This window comes from Gordionus sp. m RMFG-2023, chromosome 5, assembly GCF_954871325.1.
Source record: "Gordionus sp. m RMFG-2023 chromosome 5, tfGorSpeb1-WG-v2, whole genome shotgun sequence".
Classification (NCBI taxonomy): domain Eukaryota; kingdom Metazoa; phylum Nematomorpha; class Gordioida; order Chordodea; family Parachordodidae; genus Gordionus; species Gordionus sp. m RMFG-2023.
The window spans coordinates 31,453,471-31,473,721 of record NC_088779.1 but is presented as its reverse complement, the minus strand read 5'-3'; the positions used below and the strand labels follow the sequence as shown (position 1 = coordinate 31,473,721).

Genomic DNA, 20,251 nt, shown 5'->3' with positions numbered 1-20,251 from the left:
ATAAATGCTTCTTTTTACTCGAAAATATCATGTATATGGTGTAGACATTAGTATTCCAAAATAATTTTTTGTAGATTTAATCGGAGAGAACATTTTTAACCGTTTAACCTATAACAGCTATAACCCCCCCCCCCCAAGGTGATATTACCCAAATCGGTATTATGTGACTTCATATTTCGCTACAAACTCCCGATAAATTTTATTATATAGCTAAAATTTTATGGAACCTTTATACAAATTTTTAAATCATGTGAACAAATTTACATTTTCTTAAAAACAAAAAAATACTAGAGGGTCACTTTCGTAATTTTAACGAGTTTTTAAAAAAATATGACAAACCAGGAAAATAAAAAGAATGTAGAAGAGAAGTTTTATATAAAAATACATCTTCACACCTAATTTATGTTATTTGTGCTCAAGGGTCAATGTTACCCCGGCCGATCTCCTTTCTCTCTACACGATTCATTAGTTGACTTTGTGCCATAATTTTTTGAAGATTATAAGCATGATACAAAAATTATGGCTAAACGTTCCCTGAATAATAATTTGAAAGAATTTAAGATTGTTGTTTGGGAAATAATCGGAGGATTCGAGTTCATAAAAAGAGTTTCTGGTCCTTTTTAAAATAAATGAAATTCTGAACTATATGATATGAGGAAAGAAGACATTATATAAATTAAACCGTTCGAAAAGAGTGATAGATAGTCTTAGGGTGGAGAATTCTATGGGTTTGGGAAACAGGGGTTTCGGGGTTTCTAACCTATTTGTCGCAACACTTTTATTAATTTAAACCACACTTAAGGATATGGTCAAAAAAATAAAAAGATCTGTTAGAGATTAAATTAGAGTCATTTGTATCGTTAGTTCACGAGCCAAATGGACCTGGAAATCAGGCGAGAAATTTATATTAGAAAATGAAATATGGTTTTTAATCAATCCTTATTTTAAACGGAAGTCTGCCTTGAAAATAAGGAAAAGATAACGCTAATCCCCACCCTCCATTCCATTCCATTCCATTCCATTCCATTCCATTCCATTCCATTCCATTCCAAACTCTTCCTCTTTTCGTATGATCATTTCCCTAGCCTTATCTTATAAGATTAGACAAATTATCAAAAATAGTAATTACAATAATAATTACAAAGATGAAAAGATAAAGATAAAAGATAAAGATAATTATACATAAAACAAAGGAAAAAAAATATATTTTTGATATGGCAAAATAAGATAAAAGTTATAAAGGTAACTAATTGCAAAGATGGCTAAATACATTTTTTTTTTGAATGGGGGTTTCTTTCTCTAAAGAATTTAAATTTTTTAATGTAATAGATAAGACTAATGGATGAATCCATTAGATTATAAACTACAAAATATCAAAGAAAGTAATTAAAATATGATTTATCCTTCAAAATTATTCGATTTTTAAATACATTTGAATTTGTTATCTAAAATTATTCAAATTTTTATGACTATAAAAAGCTATTTTTTTTTCTCTCTGAATGTGATTACTAAGTCTAGGAAAATAAATCTTCACTTAAATAAAGTAAATATTTTCTTCCTCCTAATCTTCACCCTGTATCTCTTTCTAAAGCATTCCACTAACTTCTCCAGTTTTACCTCGATTAACAGACACTATTTTTTTTTATTACTACAAAATAATATTATCTGTAAACAAGGGTGTACCAGCAGTCACCTTATCCTGTCGAGAAACACCCAAAACGTCTTCGTCTTAAACCCCATGCTAGATCGATTAGCTCTTTCAACTTCTATTTATATCGCCCCCACCACCTATTAACCTCAGAATCACGAATACATAGCCCATAGCTGATCCATCATTCCCTACTTTCATTAGGTGAGACTTAATTTAAGGATCGGAATAATCTGAAGGATAGGGGGGGGGGAGGGAGGGTGCCAAAGATTTTTAATTATTTTGACAAGAAATTGCATATTTGTATAAATTTTTTTGTCATTTCCCTGGTTAATAAGTAGTATAGAATATGAAATCAGGTAATAAATAAAAAAAGATGCAGTTATAGCATAGAATAATTGATAGATTGATTAAATTAGATAATTATTAATCATAAATTTTGTAATATTGAGCATTATTTATGTGATATTATTAAATAAGCTAGAGAATTCTATTGAGAATATTTCTCTGATCTTCAGGTGCATCGAATTTTTCTTCAGGACTGACTTAGGAATACTTGCCTTTCCCATCTTTTTTTCCCCTCATCAAGATTTGATAAAAATATGTCCAATTTTTTTAATTGCAAATTAAATAATTTTATTTGCAAAATAAATTAAACAAAACCTGGAAATGATTTTCGACATATCTGCTCAACACTGTATATGTAGGTTTTTTATAAGAGAGATGAGGCCGTGTCTGAATTCGTCGTATTTCTAAATAGCAGTTTAGCCCTCTATATTAGCTTTCTCTAAAAAAGGGGTATTTAGATTTAGGCATGCTTATCTTTGTGAGACTCTTCCCAAAAATATTCATTTTAATACTCTTAGAAAACAAACCAAGAGAGGGTTTTCCTGTTTTCAATCTGTTAGGTCTGAGCTGGAAAAAACCAGGGCACGGCCCATATGTCTTAGCATCGTAAGCCCAAGATGTCTAATGAATGTTAGCGATAAAAGAAATTCTCAGATCTAAAATTAAAAATTATATTATATCTAGTCCTTTTATTTTTTGTGTACATAAATAATTCCGCTAAAGATAATTGATTCCTAAACTCATGATACTTTTAGTTGCGATATTTTCCATCATCACTTCGAACCATCTATCCACAAGTTTAATTTTTTTTTTTTTAAATTTATAAATTTCAAGTTTTCGACACAGCTGTTACACGCCTTATATAATTTTTCTAGTGGAGTAAAATAAATGGAACTTATAATTTCTAAACTATACCCACTAAAAAAAATATGAACCGAACCGAACCCTATTATTATTTTTTTTTTAAATATCTTATACCAAATAATTTAAGCAATTTAAGCGAAGGGAAATAAAAAGCGGAAATAAGAAAAAACATCAAAAACGTTTAAAAAAAACAAAAGAATTTAAATAAGAAAACGTTTTTTTAAAAAAGAATGGAATTGAATCAAAACCAAAAGGAAATTTAATAATAATTTTTGATTCATATTTTTATATCTAAAGCTAAATCTATATATGAATCGCCGATAAGTCCTTCCTGCTCATACATCAGAGGTAACAAATCTTCTTCTTTTTTTTAAATTTTGATTTTTCCAGGATATGTATTTCGTCATGTTTGGAATATATATATATCCTATGTGAATTTCAGACAATTTTGTCACGTGAACTTTTTGAACTTAATGATAGTTTATATTAGTTATTTTCCATAGATTTATTTCATAAAATTATATGATGACTCAAAAATTAAGGCTTTAAATTGTCCAATCATATTGGCGCTAACATACATATATTATATACCTTTGAAATAATTATAAGTATAATCCACCGTGATTAATCAATAAATATAAAGAATACAATCTCAACAAAGATCTCTTCCGTTACGCTAACATCACAAGATTTAAGGGACTCAAGAGAATATCCTCAAGTACCGGAAATGAAACCATCGCATACCATTATTCGAAAGGCAATCAATTTGTACTTCCGACTATGTTAGTTTTCGATTGAATCTTTTAATTTTTTTTTTTAAAAAAGAAGATCTAAATAGATTTAAAAACCGGACCGGTCTTTTTATTTTTTGCCGTCATGACCGGTTTTTTATTATTGTTTAAGTTTGCTTTACTATACAATTAATATAATTTTTTTGTATATCTTATTTTACGATATTTTTCTAGATGAGTTATTTTAGATTTTGTTAATTTTTATTTTACAATATGAAAACCATAAGTTTGTCCAAGAAACATTTTACTTATAGTCCCAATAAAAAACATAGAGTATGCGTTCACTGCAGTACCAAATTTAATGTATCGTCAGCAACTAGTAACAATAATTTTTTTAAGCAATCAAAATAAGCAGTAATATTATTAAAATATTTTAGTTATTATATATTTCTATTTTTTTTTTTAAGAAACTGTCTGTATAATTTATTGTAAAAATAACTTAACCTTATTCTTAATAAAATAATTAGGTACCTTAAGCAGACATCTGATGAAACATAAAATATATACTTCTAATGATGAAGATAAAAATATCTCAAAAAACACAATCTACTCTTAATTTTAATATGCCCTTCACAAGTACAAAATCATTTTCTTCAATACCATTGGATAAATTTTATTGTTTATATAATACTCTTATATTTAATAAAATGATAAAACAAATCAAATTAGGTTAAAAAAAATATGTTTTTTATTTAGGACCACGGTCTGGATCGATCTTTTTCTTAAGGACCGTGGTCCGGTCCGAGGGTATCGGTCTCCGGACCAAAGACCGGACCGTGACCTTCGCTATTTAAAATGAATGAAAGGTTATGCAGATAGGATAATAGTTTATTAACCTATCGGAACGGTAAATGGAGTGATTGGGGGAGTGGATATTTTTCTGATTTATGGGAATCTTTAAAACTCGACATATGTCGCTTCCGTCAAATCTTCCTATTATTTTCTGTTTGTTGGTGGTTCTGTAAGATTTAGGAGAGATCGTAGAAAGTAGAATTGTAGAGTAGCCTAGTAATTTATTTTAATCTATATTGTTAACAATAAATATGTTGGCGTGTGTTTCTAAGAATCTATTTCTTATAAATATGCTGAATCAGAAGTTTAAAATTCTTTTTGTACCAAACTTACTTGCCTAAAAAGTATAAAGAAACAGAAGCAACTTTTTATTTATTAAGGTTCGTTCTTCTGGATCATCTAAAGGGTTAAACATTTGGTTTGTATATATTTATCTTACGCGCCATGGGAGTTTATATAGATTCTCGCATTCTGAATATTGAATAGGACATCAAAACGCGCAAAATTTATATTCGAACTGCCTTCTGAAAACACTTAAAATCCATTTAAAGATTTTGGATACCAACCTAACCTTAATCATTGACACTAATGATTTCAAAGATATTGGATAAAACAATTTTATGATATATCCTTCCATTATAAAATGATCAATTTATTTTTAAACGATTTTTGATTTGACACAAGTCGTACCCAAATCAGACATGCCTAATTTAAATCTTATTAACAGAAAAATACATTCATATAAATCTAGTTTAATCGAGGAATTTGGCAATTAATTAATTAAATTTAAAGGTAATTGAAATTGAAATAAAACAGTAATTAAAATATTTTAAGCTTTTTAAAAAAAAAAAATGGTAGCCATCACTTTAAGCACTTACCGTATATATTTCAAGCGATTTTTATCCTCGAGAAATTAAGGATCTTTAATTGTTCAAATAATTTTTGTTCTTCTCCTTATTACCTAGAAAACTATTTCCGTACGGTTTCCCTCCTCACTTTACTTTAACGACCAGTTTCAAGAGAGACGCGGTAGACGCGTCTGTCGATGATGTTTGGAATTTATTCGTGATAACGAATGACACCAATCATCCAATCATAGGAATCAGGATTAACGGCCAGTACAAAAGCATCGAAATATATTCTTTGGATCGAAGGTTCGACAGGCAATGGCAAGTGTTCAGAGACGTTCCGGTAATATTGTAAAAGGCGCTAACTCTTTTTTTTTGATTGACAGATAGATGATTCGACACTACTATGAGTCCAGTTTGAAGGGCTTAGGAATAATATTTTAGCAATATAAATGTTCTGCATATATGTATAGAGTAATTTAGTCTACTACCTTACACCTAATTCAAAAAACACTTGAAATTCTCTCGTAAAAATTTTCATTTTTTATATTTATTCGTACAAAAAAAAAATGTATCAAGATCTTCGATAAATCATGGCACAAACTCCAAATAATAGTTATGGAAAATGAAGTACAACTTAACGTGGATTGTAAACAATTCGATATCATTTCCAGTCGTGGAATGGCGGAATTAGGAGCCAGTGGAAATTTTATATTGACTTCCAAAGAGGGCAGCAAAAGATCGATAGGAGTAAGTTTTGTTTCATAAGAAATAACTTTTCATAATATGAGTTTTTCCTAGAGGATTCAATCTAAATGTATATTAGGAAAAATTCTAGTCGTTGAACTTAAGAAGTGAGAGCCAATTTTTTTTTGGATTTTTTTCTTTTAAGCCATGGGGTATATTAGACCGGGAACCAAAAACTCAGGCGTCATCTGTTATGGACATGGAGTTGGATTGTGGAATAGAGCGACAGTGGGTGGGCGAAAAATAAAACATGGCATTTCGAAATCTTTATAACCAATAAAACACCGTCTCTCATTTTTTGTTTAATAAAATAAATTTATATATAGAATACATTAAACTTAAATATCCTCAAAAAATATATATAACTGAGGGTCTTGAGTGTTATTTTTATTTGTCAAAATCAAATCTTTCCATCTTATATCTCAAACACTGGAAAATTCCAAAATTTGAGAATAAGAAGACTTGATTTTACCAGGATCGAGTTTGTCTGCAATGGGCAAGAAAAATTTTAAGCGCAAACCTGCGCCGGCTTTTAAGATTTTTGTTCAACCCATTGGCTCGCCCGATTTGTTGAAATTATTTGATTGGTTGGTTTTAGCTCTCTATTTTATTTTATTTAGTAAAAAAAAATAAATCTTATTTTAAATTTATAAAATACGAAATTTTACGAAATAAAGCCACTTCCTCATCGCTCTAAAAAAATTGTGAAATAACAGCATTAAGCATTAACCCCGAATTATCTAAGATGCTGAATAATAGCTATTAGATTCATTATTTTTTAAGGGGGAAGTGCGATGGAAACTAATTTTTACGAACAGCCTTCCTTTTATTAGATCCTGATTTTAAAAAAAATGTTTATCACTGTATTTTACTAACCCGAATCGTGACTTCGCTTTTGAACATCGCCCATTTTTTACTATTTCTGTATATTAAATCAAGATATGATTGGCTAATTTTACCTAGTCTGTGTCTTAAATCAAGATATGATTGGCTAATATATATCTTAAAACCAAAATATGATTGGCTACTAATTTTACCTAGTCTGTATCTTAAAATCAAGATATGATTGGCTAATTTTACCTAGTCTGTATCTTAAATCAAGATATGATTGGCTTATATATATCTTAAAATCAAAATATGATTGGCTACTAATTTTACCTAGTCTGTATCTTAAAATCAAGATATGATTGGCTTATATATATCTTAAAATCAAAATATGATTGGCTACTAATTTTACCAAGTCTGTATCTTAAAAATCAAGATATGATTGGCTAATTTTACCTAGTCAGTATCTTAAAATCAAGATATAATTGGTCAAAATTTTTTTATAGTCCTTTCATGAAATTTGAATTCATATGATTGTTATACTCTTCAAAATTATAGGTCGATGTTCGTTCAATGATTATAAGTTGCGAATTGAACCTACCAGAATACGAATATTGCGCCCATAGTAATGTAAATAATTTAAATCTCTCATTTAAAAAAAAAATTAATAAATAAAATAAATTTAATATGAAAATGGAAGAATGTAAATGAATAAAAGACGTATATTTAAGAAAAAAATGACTTAACAAAAATTATATTATTTATATAATTAGGACGATATGTATCATCACGATTATCAGGATATGGAAAAGGTTTACCAGCATCAAAAAACCGCGGTAGTGACAATCGAACCGTGCGACCAAACTTGTCCGGCAGGCCCACCCGGACCACCGGGGCCAATTGGTCCTACCGGAATTATCGGCCCGTCCGGAGAAAATGGAGATCCGGGTTTGCGGGGGTTACCCGGTCTTCCGGGGAAAGATGGAGACCTAGGGCTAATGGGGCTACCAGGAGTCAAGGTTTTAGAAATTTTAATAGTTCGAGAGTTGTCCTTTAATTTGAGTTTTATAATATTCACTTCATTTTATCCCCATCTTAAACTGATATGTTAAATTATTTCTTGATATGCCACAAGGGAGACAAAGGTGAAGACTGTCAAAGAAAGGATAGTGTTCAGTATCAGAAGGGAGAGAAAGGAGACATGGTAAAACATTATTTATGATATTTTTTTTGTTATACATTGACTAATTACATAGACAGATTAAAGCTATAAAAAAAAGGTTAGATTCTTCATTCTTTTTTAGAGTAAAGCAACAAAATATTAGGAATTTTTTAGTTATTGCACTTATATTATTAATAATTCTTGAGTTAATCATATATTTTTTGGATAAAATTGTGGAAAATTTTAAACGCGATATAACCTCAAATAAGGTGAGGTCAAAATTCTTATCAATTTACCACATTGTGCTATCAAATTTTTATCTATAAAATAATATTAGTTCTTTAAATTTTACACAAAATGGTAGAATTAAAATGTATCAAGGATGATAAATATCTTTAGAGCCTTTAATCAATACATCTTTATTAGGGGGTTCCAGGCAATCCGGGGTATGATGGTATATCTGGATTTCGAGGAGAAAAGGGTAGTAAAGGAGATGTCGGGCCACCAGGATTCGTGGTTAATTTTTTTTAAAAATATTTACAAATATAAAAATTCTAAAATAAGTCATATACTTAAAAAGTATTTAAGATATGGTGTCAGGGTATGGGCTGTAAATTTAAGTATTTTTGGTTCTTCTGAGGAATTCAAACATTGGGAAAAGTTTTTAAAAATTTTCCTTGGGGGGTAATAAATTAGTTTCGGGAATATATGAATATAATGAAAATTTTGAAAAGTAAACGAATTTTTTATTAATTTTTCCATAGTTATAATGAGAGATGTTCCAGGAGAGAGTGTTGTTGTTAAACTGCCCAATTTGGGTTCGATTTTTAAAAAACGGTCACATTAATATTTTAGCCAAAACATATATTACCATGTAAGCCTGGAGAATTTTTCTCATAAGTGGCAAAAAGATTTGGAACCTCCATTGGTCAAATCTTGAGGTTCACATATTATCAATGGTTAAAATCTTATCGGTCAGTTTAGCAACAATACCAGAGGATATAAATATATTTATTTTAAAACAAAACGCTTCTGAGTATTCTTGTCTTGCTTTGTGTTGAATCTTTCTGTTTGCTATGATGATTATCACTTATCTTCAATTATATATATATATATATATATATATATATATATATATTTTTTTTAAAGTGATCACTATTTTTTGAAGACTCTGACCATTTTATTTACAGAATTTTTACAAGGGAAATCTTCACTAAAATTTTCTTTTTCTAAGGAGATATTATAACAAATTATTCATATATGTATTAGGTAGATGAAGTTGACAACGATGCCTTGACGGATGAAAAAATACAACGTCAATTGAAAGTTTAATAATCAAAAATTTTTTTTTATCATGTTTTGTTTTTTTGAAGTAAATTTTAAAACTCTTAAAAATAAAATTCCTTCAGTTGAGCAATCCTTTGAGTGGAAGAAGGTTGACAATCTTATTTCCTTTAAAAATCCTTTCCCCGCTTAATTCATGTAAACGGAAGTTTATTTTTTTGATTTTCACGTATTTTATTTTTTTCAATTTCGAAAAGATATATCTAGAATTAAAGAACCCGTTTTTGGACTCAAGATACATGAAGAAGGCTCAACATGTATAATAATTTATTTTTAAAAATATTCTGATATATTTATAAAAACAAAATTTAGCAAATATTTGTTTTTTTTTTAAATATTTTTTTATAAACATTTGGTTTATTCTTTGTGAGAGATAGAACATTATAACAGCAAAAATGTTGCCACATTTTGTACCACTTTAAATTAAAATTCGATGCGGTAGGTAAAAATAGATTATACCAGATATAAGGATATGTTATATTTTAATTTTAAAAAATATTTTTATATTTGGAATTTCTTTTTTTTTTTTATAAAAATCAAAAAATCTTAGAAGATTAGATTAAAAAAATTTAAAATATTTTAACATATTTGAAATTTTAATGTTTATAAAATTTTTTTAGTTTGATATATTAATTTTGTTCCAAGATTGATGAATTTAATTTTATTGACGTGAATCCAACACCGTCCTATTCTAGCCTCCAAGGGCCCAGAGTGAGACTTTGATAACCATATTTGGCATGGGCATGGCACAGCTTATATAATTTGATCACTTTTTTTTGTTGCGCTTATGAAATCGGTTAATATAGCATGCTGAAACTTTTTTTTTAATAATAACTAATTAAACCCTTCCTTTAATTAACTAATATAAGCATGTCATCTTTAATACTTCCAAGTTCTCCAATAACTATAGTTGGGCTAAACTAATTTTTTATCCGGCTAAGAATAAGTCAATATGTTTTTAGCCGGCCTAAAAATTGAGCCGAATATAACCGACATTTCGCCGCCATTGCCCAACTATATCAGATCACTAATAAATTGCATGATACAATAAATTGAAAACATGAAGGTTATTAGGTCTGCCACCACGTACTAGATAAGATAAGATGTAAAAAAATAAAAAATAAAACATCTGTCTAACGAATTAAGAATACAAAAAGAAATCGTAAAGGTCTAAATATTTTTTTTCCCCGTGGAATGCGAGAAATGTTTAAACAACATTCTTATAAAAGTATGTGTGTGGCATATAAAAAAAACATAAGCGCACTTATTCTCACACATCTAATAGTATTTCTTTGAAGTTGTACCTGAGTAAATATATACAAAACCCTTCATAGCTCTTTTAAACAAACTTTTAAAAAGGTATTAAAAAAAAATTTAACGATTAACATGCATCATCATCTTATTTTTTTTTAAGTATCCTTCTTATAGATTAGTGAGAGCAGAAATAGCTCTGATTTGAAATTTTTAAAGGGTTGAAACGCCGTATTTAGTTAGAATGTTCTGAGGCACTAAGGGACTTCAACAACTCTCTAAGACTGACATAGTCACCCATCCCTTATCCCAAAATTTTACTTATTTAGCCCACCACAATTTCAATAATGATATTGCGTCACAACAGCCCCCCCCCCCCTCCCAAGGTAGAAGTCCCTGACTATGCCAGTATGTGGCCTGCATTCAATTAATTAACTATTATAATTTTGATTACCATTATGATTCCATTACATTCAACCTATTCTTTTTAGTAATAAAAAAAAGGTCATAAAAAGGAGTATACAAAATCGATTATCACATTTATATTCAAAAATTAAAATTTTTACAGGGAATGCCTGGTTCGCACGGCAATCCAGGCATGGCGGGTGAGAGGGGACCAGCTGGTGATAGGGGTCTGCCTGGTTCGATGGGTCCCCCTGGGATGCCGGGCTTAGAAGGACAGCCAGGACCGACCGGATCTCAGGGGTCACCTGGAGCATCAGGAAAACCAGGATTACCTGGACCTCCGGTAATATAAATAAAGTTCATTTTTTATAAAACTGATAAATAATGGTAGAAATAAAAATCTTCAATGAAATCACTAAACCTTAACCATGATGAGTATGTCAATTCTTATTTGTTCTCTAATGACAGTTTATCATTTCAAATATGAAAAATTAAGCTTTAAAATGATATTTTTGAAATGCCACTCTTCGGCCTCCATCACAAATTATTCGATAAATAATACTACTCCTAAAAAAGTTAGAAATATATTTTGTTAAAAAGCTAAAATACATGGTGTTTTTTGAAATAATGGCCAATTTTTTAAATTTGTTGTATCTGAGCATGCGTAATATTCTATGAATTTTAGATAATTTCGCCGTAGAATTTTGTGTAATAAACATAAGGTGGAGTACGTACTGTACATTTCTTGTAGAATCTGTAACCAACTTAAATCAGAGATTTCAAATAGTTACGAATTCAAGAAAAATTTACCACAGCAATATTATACAGTTTGAATTAATGACTAATTATTTTTTTTTAATGAATTGTCAAGGGAATGGTGGCTATTATGGAAGACATTGAATTTCTGGTGTCACAAATCATACAAGGCAAGAAATACCATTTTTTATGATTACAATTTTCATTTTGAAAATGTTTATATGCAATTTGTAGAAAAATTTGAAGAACTGGCAGCTCGAATGAAAGGTCCGCCAGGAGCTCCTGGAGAAGGAAAACCCGGACCTAGAGGTGAATCAGGATATCCGGGTTCTCCCGGTAATTATTTCTAAAACAAATATTTACGAGATCATTTTAAAATGTATCGATTCCCTCCAAATTTTAAACATAACAAAGATTTAACCTTTTTCCAAAGTATACGTATTATTTAAGTTCTCATAGTGTTGTCCCTTTTGCAATATCAATGGATCGGGAACTGATACTTTATGCGCTTTAAAGAGTAAATTAGTTTTAATTTTTGTAACGTAAATAAAAAATTTAGGCGATGTAGGAGCGATGGGTTGCCAGGGTGAAAGAGGTTATACGGGAATGCCAGGTGCACCGGGTGAGCCGGGACTGATGGGGGAAAGAGGTGACCTTCATTTTGTATATATATTATTAGTTTGGTTTTTATAATCTCCATTATCGCGTTGCGATTTGTCCTGCGCGTTTTTAAAATCTCACTATAATAACTATGAAATGTGACCAGGCAATTAATAAATAATCCTAAAAAGCGCGCAGTTAAAACTTAAAATATAATTATTTTTTATTTTAAATACAGGCGAAAAAGGGCCGAAGGGAGATAGGGGATTAACTGGCCGAGGCATAGATGGAAATCCTGGAATTACTGGAGAACCTGGTATTTGTATATAATTAATAAAATTATTAATAAAGAAAGCTATACATTCTATTTAAAAAAATATTAGGACCACCAGGCCCCCCAGGAGATTCGATAATAGGACCGAGAGGCCAGCCAGGTAGCCCTGGTCTACAAGGGCCTCGGGGTCCACCAGGACAGGTTGGACCTCAAGGACAAACTATGGATTACTATACGGAACATCAGAGGATGAGACTCATGCAGCAGCAACAACAATCTATTAATAACGATGGGAGCAAAGGACCAACCTATAATCATATTTTACCCTATTAATTTTTAAAAAAAAGATATTTGAGATCGACTTGTTTGGGTTTAGTTCATTGCTTATTTTCTATCTGGGAACTGAAGGAAAATGAAGACATAATTTTAAACATTATAGAATATTTTTTACAAGTATTAATTTATGGCAAAATGTATTTTGTCTTTACATGTATGAACAATTTGATTTGTCTTTATATGCATTTATTTTTTACATTTTGAAATTCGTATATTATCATTTCATTTATCGATAACTGTTCCAGTATTCCCTTTGTTAAATATTGTTTTATATATTAATTAATAATAAATCAAATGTACAAAAAAAACCAAACACTTACAATATTATATTATATATATTTATTATACTATATTATTATATATATATATATATATATCATATTCTAGATAATAAATAAAATATGCATAATTAAATTTTAAAGTTTACAACAAAATGTTTGATCATTTATAGAGTATCGAACACCAAATTATAACCCACTAATGGTTGATCTTTGGAATCAATTTTACACCAATTTCAAAATCCTCTCTAAGCTTTGGTGTTTTTTTCAGACTGCTTATTGTTTTTTTCGTTCCGTTTGACTGGCGTTCTACAAAAAAAGATGAAATAATTCCAGGAATTGACCCGATACCAGTAAGCAGAGTTTCTAAAGTGCCTAGATACAAATATAGGTACTGTATCTAGATTACAAGAATGTTGTATCTGTAATCACTTTTATAGAATATATAAGTATCCAGATTCTATATCAAATGAAACTTATCTATTTTTAGATATAATTTTATTTTTATATAAAAAAATATATTATTTAAATTAAATACAATTAATAATATGTCCGAGTTTATTTCAATACAAAAATATACCAGAAATTTTTTTTATTTTAGGACAATTGATGACGTCAACACGATAAATTTTATATTTAAATTTATTTTAATCAAATATTAATTTTAAAAATATAGATCATCATTTTTAGATCAATGTTTCAAGACAATCTCTGAATAGAAATCAAATAATTATAAAAATTATATTTTTTTTGGGCACCCCTTAGATGATAGAAATATTGACATAAGTTTTTGACGCTCATCAAATTTTGAATAATTTTTTTTAAAAAATGAGTATCAGGATTTTAATATATTTAATGGTTATACAAATATGTGTTCATTAAATATAACAATCACTCTAAGTCACGTGCTCCGGTAGAAGGAGGTGGCTAAATAATCACGTGCCCCGGTAGAAGGTGTTTAGTGCAGCTAAATAGTCATGTGCGCTAGTAGAAGGAGCTTAGTATGGCTTAATATGTTTCTACAGATAAACAGGTTTAGGGTTTCTAGATGATTAAAATTTTGAGAATGTTTTGTTATTAAAATTTAACAAATAATTATATTAATTTAATTATATATTTGTATATAGATGTGATATCAGCTCGATAATTTTGTTTTTTTAACTCACTTCGAAATTTAAATTTTAACAATAGAATCCGATATTAAACATTATGCATCCTTTAAGTAAAATAAAAATTGTACGTGTATCTTGATACACTTTTAAAAAGTATCTACATCTAGATACGTTTTCCCATTTGAAAAGTATTTTTTAGCAACTCTGCCAGGAAATAATACCGGCAAAAATAAAGTCCCCCTAAATTAAAATTTTGAGAACACAATTAATTATATAGAAATTAAGAAGGATCATAATTTCCAATTCTATATAATATAGCATATTTATTGTTCATGGGATGAGTTCATGTTAATTAATTTTACTTAACTGATAGTGAGTGATATACATTTCTTTATTATTCTATAAATATCTATTATTTTTTTAATTTTCAATCGCGAATAGCCTCAGTATAACATCGTATCCTATCGTAGTACTAAGGCTGGAACTTTCGAATCCGGGATCCAAGCCTCCTTTACTTTCGGCGGCTTGCAATCTTTTGATGTATTCTCCCAATTTTTGGGATATCTGATTGGAATCCGTGTTCCTCCTGGCAAATATTTTGAGTCGTTCGTTCACGATAACCTTCTGCCTTTCTCTCTCCTCCCGCTCGCTTTCGCTAGAGGATATATCGGCGCTAGATTCGCTCAAATCCGATTGGTAGCCCAGATTTTTTTGGATTTTTTTGCGGGAGTTCAGTTTTTTATGGGTCGATAATTTTTGGTGACCAGATTTGTCGCTTTTACGAGCGTTATCAGATAACTTCGATTCATCCCTACGAGCATGTCTGGCAAGACTGGGGTGCTTTTCCTTTCGGCTCTCCTCTCTCGTTGTTTGGGTAGAGTATTTAGAGGAAGATTTATGTGATCGGCGTTCGTCACTTTTATCTCTGCTGTGCTTTCTATGCTTTTCGTGCTTAACGACGCGATCCTCTGAGCCGACTTTACGCCGTTTGGTTTTATCGACTGATTTTTTAGTCCTTTCCGCGCCTCCACTCGAATCTTTGTGCGGAGCCGAAATGTGAGGCTTGACGTGTTTGGCAGATTTTGAATTCGAATCATCTTCATTTCGGTGTTTTGGACTTCTGTGATTACGTTTTCGATCATGTGATATATCACGTGCTGGTTAGGAGTCAAGGTTTTTTTTTTATAAAATAACGAAATAAGGTTGCTATTGGATTAAATGTATTACTAGATTGGCGATTCGTTAATAAAAAGTGCTCACAGATAGGAGTCACACCTGTAGCCCCATTTTGTAATTTGCGCTTCGACTGATTGTCTTTATTTATTATTATATGTGTTATAATAGGATTTTTGTTTATTTATTTTATTATTGTAACGTTAATACATGTTGGTTATTTTTGTGAAATTATTTTATATATTTTTTTTTAGCACGGATTAATATTTTATAACCTAGGCGGATTTATTTGCCTTTGAAAAAAGGAGACTCATGGTGAGTCGAATATATATTTTTTTTGTTGAAAATATAATTTTAACTTTTTTATAATTTTTTTGAAAATATAATTTTGGTTTAAAGAAAAAATAAAATAGAGTAATTAATTTTTGGTTTCAGTTTGCTTAAAAAAATGAAAAGTAAAATAAATTAATTCATAATAAGTAAGTTCTGTAGGACGGTCAATCCAAAGGACAGTTAAATTCTTTAGGAAAGTCATTGAAAACGGCACAGCGTCAAAATATGAATGCGCGTTAATGCATTTAATCGAAGCGCAAACAATATGGCGGTTCAGCTGACTCCTAAGGACACTTTTTAAAAGAATTTAAGAATAAATAATGAATATTATATTATCATTGATCACCTTTGATTGATGATAATTCAGTTTCTAGATCATCATTTCTCTCGAGTTTTGGCGATTGTTTGCCATCATTAGACGCTTTTGTTTGATTAGATCTTGAGTTATTTATATTTAAAAGATTTATGTATATTCTTAGAAGATAATGATTTTTTTCACCCAAATATAGTTCTTATTGCAAGATTTAAAATAATTCAAATATAATATTTTTAATTACACCCGTACATCGAAACCGTGATAAACAATGGAATAGGCGTTTAACGCGCCGATTTCGCAGCCGCTTGAAGATTTGGTGGCGGCGTCAATGCACCAAACATATTATGTTACAGTTGTATATCTAATGGTATACAACAAACTTATAATTAATAAAAAATTTGTTGGCATGCCTTATCAAGATTAAAGTTGGATGGGGTAAGCAAATACGTCCATTGATGGCAGGCACAAGTTGATGATTTATAGGTCTAATAAAAAATATTTTACGTTAAAAAATTTACTCATCGAGATCACTGTCGTCAGACACCTTGGGATTTAATACTTGACCAAACTTCAGCTTGTAAATATTATTGTAAAATTTGTTGAATGTCAGGTTCTCCCGATCTTTATCTAGATAGAAAAGGAGTTTAATTGAATAGTTATAATAAAATAATGACAAATAACATGAAATTGTTGATGTAACTGGACACCCCTCAATGACCCCGTGTCTAGTGGGAGTTTTGATAATTCAAAAATAAAATCAGGGGTCTCAATAGCGCCATATTTGAACTAGCGACGCAAGTCTATATCTGATACCAATGGTCAAGATAAAAACACCGTGTATTTTAAGAAGAAAAATAATTCTTCTCTCTAAAATATGAATATTTTTATCTCGCGTACTTTTTTGTTTATGGGTCAGGATCTTTTTCTGCAGTTGTCTATGATTTATTTAAATTTGCTAGAAAAAAAAATAGGATCAGAGGTAAAATACATTAATTACATATTATCTGTATTTATTTACATTATTTTCATTTTATAAAAAATTGAAAATATAGGAGGGAATAAAGATCAACAATATAGTGACTTTAACAGCAGGGAGTAAGGGGGGGGGGGGGTACAAAGCAACTGCTTATTAAAATTTGAAACAGGGTATTTTTGAAATTTTTTCCTTTTTTGAAAATGGGTTTAAAATCTAAATTATATTCTAATTTATTGTTGCATAACAATATAAATATTCTCCTTTGAAACCAAAAAAAATATGCATAAAGAAATTGAATCTGACAGATGCTCTTCAATTATAGTATATGGTACATATGATGTTTCTAAATTAGAAGTATCAATCTCATTTTTACTATTTATTGCAATATCAATATCTGCATTCTGTAATCATTGATAAGCTCATTTTTATAAGTTGTGATGCTATATTTTTCTTTATAAAGCATAGATCATTTAAATAATGTAAATGAGATTTGTAACAATTTTTTTTGGCAAATATTTAAATCATAAGATAATAAAAAATTAATATTAAGATGCACACACACCCTTATTTGTAAGAAAATAGGATATTTTAATTTATCTCCAGCTATAGAAAAAATTATGGGAAGGGAACTCATAAAAATTTAGTTGTTTTTGGAAGGAATTCCCCAATCAGTTATAGCACATCTCTGTAATTTATTCTACTTATTAAGAAATTTTTAAAAATTATATACAAATATAATTGTTTTTAACTTTCTAATTCTTCAGCTTTCTTATCCATCTCAAGTCTTAAAAGACTCTGTTCCATCTTTTCCTTGTAAGTATCTGTTATGTAAGTTTCTTTGTCTTGGAATTCATCCCCTTCCATCTCTCGTTCTCTTTGTATTTTAGATTCAGCCCTCCTATCATTTTCAATTTGTCTAAATTGAGCATGTTTTAAGATCTTGGTCATATATTTTGGCTTTTGTTATGGATAAATAGATTATACATTAAATAAATAAGAGTATAAATATATTATCTTATTGTCCTATCAAAATATTTACCTTATGACTTTTCTTTTCCAAAGCTTTTTCCAACTGTACTTTTTCATTTTTAGCTTTCATATCATCATATAGTTCATCGTACTGATATACAGAGCTATCTTCAAGCAAATTGCTTTTCTTGAATTTTAGATTTAAATAGTGATGTATAAATATTATATTTACAAAACCATTACCTTTTTAGCATCATACTTTGACTGAGGATAATTATAGTCCTCCATAATTGACCTTTTATCATTTTCATTATTCTAATATAGAATTTGTCAACATACATAAATATATTAAGATGAATAAATAAATTTTAAATTGAACCTCTTTCAGTTTATTATCTATAGTTGCCGGTTGCTTTTCTTTAACCTTACTAAATTGTAGAGAAACTTTGAGTTCCTTTGCATCAATTAAACCATATCTGATATTAATTTAGAAAACTTTATTAATAAATTGGGCAAATACCTTTTACCACCTTCCATATAATATAAAACACGGCGTTTTATAGTAAAATCAGCTGACAGTAATTTACAAAATATATTCTATTCACTACTTCAAAACTGTAAGCACCTATAATATCCCAACTTATGAAATTAGCAACTCATGAACAACTTTTATTTAGCTAAAATATTTTTAAAAAATTTTAATAACATTTTAAACATATAATTTAAAGCAAAACAATGTTTTACTCAGACGAGTTTATAGATTCATAACAATATATATGTTATTCGTTTTTAAATTTTATAATACACTTTTATTAGCTTATTTATTTTATCTTATTATTTTTTTTAAATTTATGTTTAGTAAAATTATCAAGTCATGCTTAACCAATGATGTAAAATAATATTATATATAGTATGTTTAAATTATTTAACAAGAAAGTTAATTTCAATATTTCATTGATTAATATATAAATTTTTCATTATATTAACTTTTACATTTGACGACAATTTAAATATTTTATAGCTGCAAAACAATATTAAAACTGTTAATTAAAAATTATAAATAAAAAACTATTAAAATATAAATCATAATTTTTGTGTTAATTTTAAGTTTTATTTTGTCACATCTTAATTTACCAAAAATAGAATTAAAATCAGCTATATATTTAGAATTAAAATTAAAGAATATGTAATCATCTCAAATAAATTTTAAGTGGTGTTAAAAATTGAAGGACCTTACTTTGGAGGATATATCCAAACTTCTAACATAACCCTTAGAAATTAGTACATCATAAGTAGTAAAAAGTCAAATTTTTATAAAAAACCATATTTCAACAAGTGTAAAATAGGTTTATTTATTATTCCTGTATATATATTAGAGAATCAGATATTTTTGAAATATCATATTAAAATAATAGCATCATTACCATTAGAAAGAAATTCAATTTTCTATAGATTGCATTACATTTATTTGAATTCTAATGTTAAAAGTGCGGTAATAGAATACTTTAAAATAATCGATTAAATTTTCTTACTATTACGCCATCTGATGGATGTTAATTATTTAAATTTTTAAAATGTAAAATTAACTTATACAATAGATAAATAACCCGTCATGTTTAATTATTTTTATAAAATATTTCTTACATTTTATAAGCGGCTATCTTGGGTACGTATTAAATTTTTACTATTATATCAGAAAATGGCCACATAACAAAATTGAAAAGTGATTTTAATATAATTAAAAGGTAAGTGATAAAAATGATAAACATAATTAATAACATCACGTTGTCCACTTCAACTATTAGTTTAAACACTACGAATTTAACTTTATTAATATCTTCAAATATTATTTACGTGATACGTGATATATAGCGCTTATGCCCTCTAGTGTTGAAATGCAACAGAGCTACGCTAGGTTTTCCTCATTTCCATCTTATTGTAACAGTTAAATTTGGGTATAAAAGTTAAAATATAAGGAGCCCTCCACACGTTTGTGGGCAAGCCGCACGTACTTGTAGGCGCAACATTTCGAAAAATATTACTTAAACCTCTATAGCATTATATAAAAGGGAATGGGACAAAAAAAAGAGCCTATACCCAATA

General features: G+C 28.9%; 3 protein-coding genes across 3 annotated transcripts; 2 read left to right on the top strand and 1 right to left on the bottom strand.

Moving 5' to 3' along the window:
• The first annotated feature begins 1,997 nt into the window (after nucleotides 1-1,997).
• On the top strand, nucleotides 1,998-7,975 carry LOC135930361 (collagen alpha-1(IX) chain-like). The gene is made up of 7 exons (XM_065467146.1): nucleotides 1,998-2,007; nucleotides 3,158-3,208; nucleotides 3,504-3,642; nucleotides 5,409-5,634; nucleotides 5,871-6,041; nucleotides 7,422-7,493; nucleotides 7,637-7,975. Exons 1-7 carry the CDS (start codon nucleotides 1,998-2,000, stop codon nucleotides 7,973-7,975), a joined length of 1,008 nt encoding a protein of 335 aa, XP_065323218.1.
• Nucleotides 7,976-8,981: 1,006 nt separating this feature from the next.
• LOC135930360 (collagen alpha-1(X) chain-like) lies at nucleotides 8,982-12,988 on the top strand. Its single transcript, XM_065467145.1, has 10 exons — nucleotides 8,982-8,999; nucleotides 9,295-9,351; nucleotides 9,567-9,626; nucleotides 10,015-10,080; nucleotides 11,189-11,368; nucleotides 11,897-11,951; nucleotides 12,016-12,117; nucleotides 12,341-12,430; nucleotides 12,620-12,697; nucleotides 12,765-12,988. The coding sequence occupies exons 1-10, from the start codon at nucleotides 8,982-8,984 to the stop codon at nucleotides 12,986-12,988; spliced, it is 930 nt and encodes a 309-aa protein (XP_065323217.1).
• Nucleotides 12,989-14,754: 1,766 nt separating this feature from the next.
• LOC135929260 (nuclear speckle splicing regulatory protein 1-like) lies at nucleotides 14,755-18,710 on the bottom strand. The gene is made up of 8 exons (XM_065465762.1): nucleotides 18,669-18,710; nucleotides 18,528-18,624; nucleotides 18,392-18,463; nucleotides 18,219-18,335; nucleotides 17,929-18,136; nucleotides 16,722-16,830; nucleotides 16,234-16,325; nucleotides 14,755-15,538 (listed from the first exon to the last, which is right to left on the bottom strand). Exons 1-8 carry the CDS (start codon nucleotides 18,683-18,685, stop codon nucleotides 14,802-14,804), a joined length of 1,449 nt encoding a protein of 482 aa, XP_065321834.1. The 5' UTR covers nucleotides 18,686-18,710; the 3' UTR covers nucleotides 14,755-14,801.
• Between the last annotated feature and the right edge of the window lie 1,541 nt (nucleotides 18,711-20,251).